Below are 3,095 nucleotides of genomic sequence, written 5' to 3'. Positions count from 1 at the left end.
CAGCAGCAGCAGCAGCAGCAGCAGCAGCCCACAACAAGTGCGACGTCGTCAGGCGCGAGCAGCGCCAGCGTGAGAGCAACCAATGGTAGTTGTGTTGGGGTGTACATACACCCCAACTGCTCCTCAGCAGCAGCAAGAGACGCTTGCAGCAACTGAGGGCACCGAACCCTGCGACAAGAAGCAGCACACGCAACCACATCCAGCAGCTGCTGCAGCAGATGCTTCTGCTACTGCTGCTACTGCTGCTGCTACAACTACTGCTACTGCTGTTGCTGCTGCTGCTGCCTTGAGCGGGCACAACAGCACCGGCAACAAGTATCTCTTTGAAGACTTCGGCAGCAGCTGCTGTACCTCCTGGAGCTGATGTGCTGCTGCTGCTGCTGCTGCTTATGCTGATGCTGCTGCTGCACCGACCTGTACTTGTGTTGGAGATGCAGCAGCTTGCCGAGGCCCTCCCAACTCTTGCCGACTTCTGGCACTCTCCGCAGCAGCTCTTCCCTGCAGCACAAGCAGCAGAAGCAGCAACAGCAGCAGCAGCAGCAGCAGCAAGGCGGCATGAGTAAAGGATGATAGATATTGTTGCTGGTCCTGCACCGGTTGGTTGTGTGTTGCAACCAACAAAATATATATATATATATATACATAAATATATATATATATATGTTAATATCTAGAAGGTAAACAAGATTAAAAAAGCAGCAGAGAGGATGCTTCGCTGCAACACACCGCAGCACATCCAGGTGTATAGACAGCTCAAACCGAGCAGCAGCAGCAGCAGCCAGCAGCAAATCCCTTATATTCAGCGCCTGCATGCAGCACCTCACAATACACCGCATGCAATAAACAGACAGCCACGCCACACAACGCAAGGGTTAAGGGTTTAGGGTTTCTGAGGGGTTAGGGTTTAGGGTTTAGGGTGTACTTCGAGTCCCTTGTTTAGGGTTTAGGGGTGGTTTATTTAGGGTTTACGGTTTAGGGTTTAGGGTGTATGTGGAGTCACCAGTTGTTATTTAGAGTTTAGGGTTTAGGGCTTAGGGGTTACTTAGGGTTTAGGGTTTAGGGGTTAATTAGGGTTTAGGGTTTAGGGTTTAGGGTGTACGTGGAGTCCCTTCTTGAGGGTTTTGTCGTAGAGTTGTAGAAGGTCCTCATGGCGATACTTCAGACGGCTGAGGGCTTCTACACAGCTGCAGCACCAAGGAAGAGACACAGATTGCTGCTGCTGCTGCTGCTGCTACTGCTGCCGCTGCTGCTGCTACAGCTGGTGCTGCTGCTGATGCTGCTGTTGTTACTGGTGCCACTGCTGCTACTGCTGCTGCTACTGCTACTGGTACTGCTCCTGCTGCTGCTACTGCTGCTCTTGTTGCTATTGCTGCTGCTGTAGCTGCAGCTCTTGCTACTATTACTACTACTACTACTACTACTGCTGCTGCTGCTGCTGCTGCTGCTGCTGCTGCTGTTACCTGAGGAGGGTGGTGGGCCCCGCGCTGGATTCAGCGCAGAGGAGCGCTGCTTGGGTTGCAGCGCCATCGATTAGCAGCAGCCAATTGTGGCTGTCTCCTTTTAAATTGTGCTGTTCTTCTTTGTCTTCTGCTGCTGCTGCTGCTCCTGCTGCTGCTGCTCCTCCTCCTTCTGCTGCTCCTGCTGCTGCTGCTGCTGCTGCGCTGCCCGCATGCACAGAAGCCAGGTTGCAGAGAAGAGCAGGCAAATGGTGAAGCTCTAACAAATGCAGCAACTCCAATGTGCGCTGCTGCAGCGGCTGCAGCACCTGCATGCAAACAGCAGCAAAAACGAAACAGCAGCAGCAGCATCAGCAGCAGCAGGAGAGCGAAACAGAAAAACTCAAAACAAACAAAATAAACAAAATAAACAAAACAATTAAAATAAACAAAATGAGACAAAGCAAACAAAATATATACGACAAACAAAAAAACAAACAAACAGACAAGGAGGAGACGGAGACAGAAAGCATGCATAAAGATAAAAATAGCTAAAGATAAAAAAATAAACAAAGACAAGAAAATAATAAAGAAAAGGAGACAGATAAACACAAGAAAACAGAAAAAGATATAAATGAGTTAATCAAATATATCAAGATAACAGACAGACAGAGAGAGAAGACAAAAAAACAGAGACAGACAAAGACAGAAAAACAAACAAAGACAAGAATACCCCTAAAGACAGAAACAAACAAAACAAACAAAACAAACAAAACAAACAAAACAAACAAAACAAACAAAATGAAACAAACAAAATGAAGTAAACAAAACAAACAAAACAAACAAAACAAGCAAAATAAAACAGACAAAACAAACAAAACAAACAAAACAAACAAAATAAAACAAATAGACAAAGTAAGCAAACTAAGCAAATAAAACAAACAAAACAAAACAAAATAAACAAACAAAACAAACAAATAGACAACGTAAGCAAACAAAGCAAACTGAACAAAATAAACAGAACACACAAAACAGACAGACTAAATAAAAGAAATTAAATAAAACAAACAAAATAAAAATAAGCAAAACAAAAAATAAAATAAATAACAAAATAACCAAATAAATAAACAAATAAACAAAATAAATAAACAAATAAATAAAATAAATAAACAAATAAATAAAATAAATAAAATAGGTAAACAAATAAACAAACAAATAAATAAATAAATAAATAAAATAAATTTAAAAAAATAAATAAGTAAATAAATAAGTAAATAGCAAAATAAATAAATAAAAGAACCAACAAATAAATAAATGAATAAACAAACAAAATAAATAAAAAACAAATAAATAAATAAATAAATAAACAAATGACAAAAAAGCCAAATGAACTAACAAAATATATAAATGAATAAATAGACAAATAAATAAATAAATAAATAAATAAATAACAAAAACAGATGAACTAACGAGTGGATATATATATATATATAACTAAATAGAAAAGCAAATAAATAAATAAACAGATAAACAAACAAACAAATAAATTAAATAAATAAACAAATAAATAAACAAATAAACAAACAAATAATAAAAAAGAGATGAACTAACGAGAGGATATATATATAAATAACTAAATAAACAAACAAATAAACAAAT

General features: G+C 39.4%; 1 protein-coding gene across 1 annotated transcript in view; it reads right to left on the bottom strand.

Annotated features, from left to right (window-relative positions):
* EAH_00061420 (hypothetical protein, conserved) overlaps positions 1-1,765 on the bottom strand; it is a gene marked incomplete at both ends in the record, with an annotated part of 3,086 nt that extends 1,321 nt beyond the window's left edge. Inside the window, 3 exons of the mRNA XM_013397011.1 lie at positions 33-168; positions 352-498; positions 1,461-1,765. Coding sequence (XP_013252465.1) covers positions 33-168; positions 352-498; positions 1,461-1,765 — 588 coding nt within the window. The remainder of the gene's footprint in view (positions 1-32; positions 169-351; positions 499-1,460) is intronic.
* Between the last annotated feature and the right edge of the window lie 1,330 nt (positions 1,766-3,095).

The sequence above is a fragment of the Eimeria acervulina genome, genomic scaffold, assembly GCF_000499425.1.
Source record: "Eimeria acervulina Houghton genomic scaffold, Eah_scaff1593, whole genome shotgun sequence".
NCBI lineage: Eukaryota > Apicomplexa > Conoidasida > Eucoccidiorida > Eimeriidae > Eimeria > Eimeria acervulina.
The sequence above is the reverse complement of the archived record's forward strand: the minus strand, read 5'-3'. Positions and strand labels throughout refer to the sequence as shown.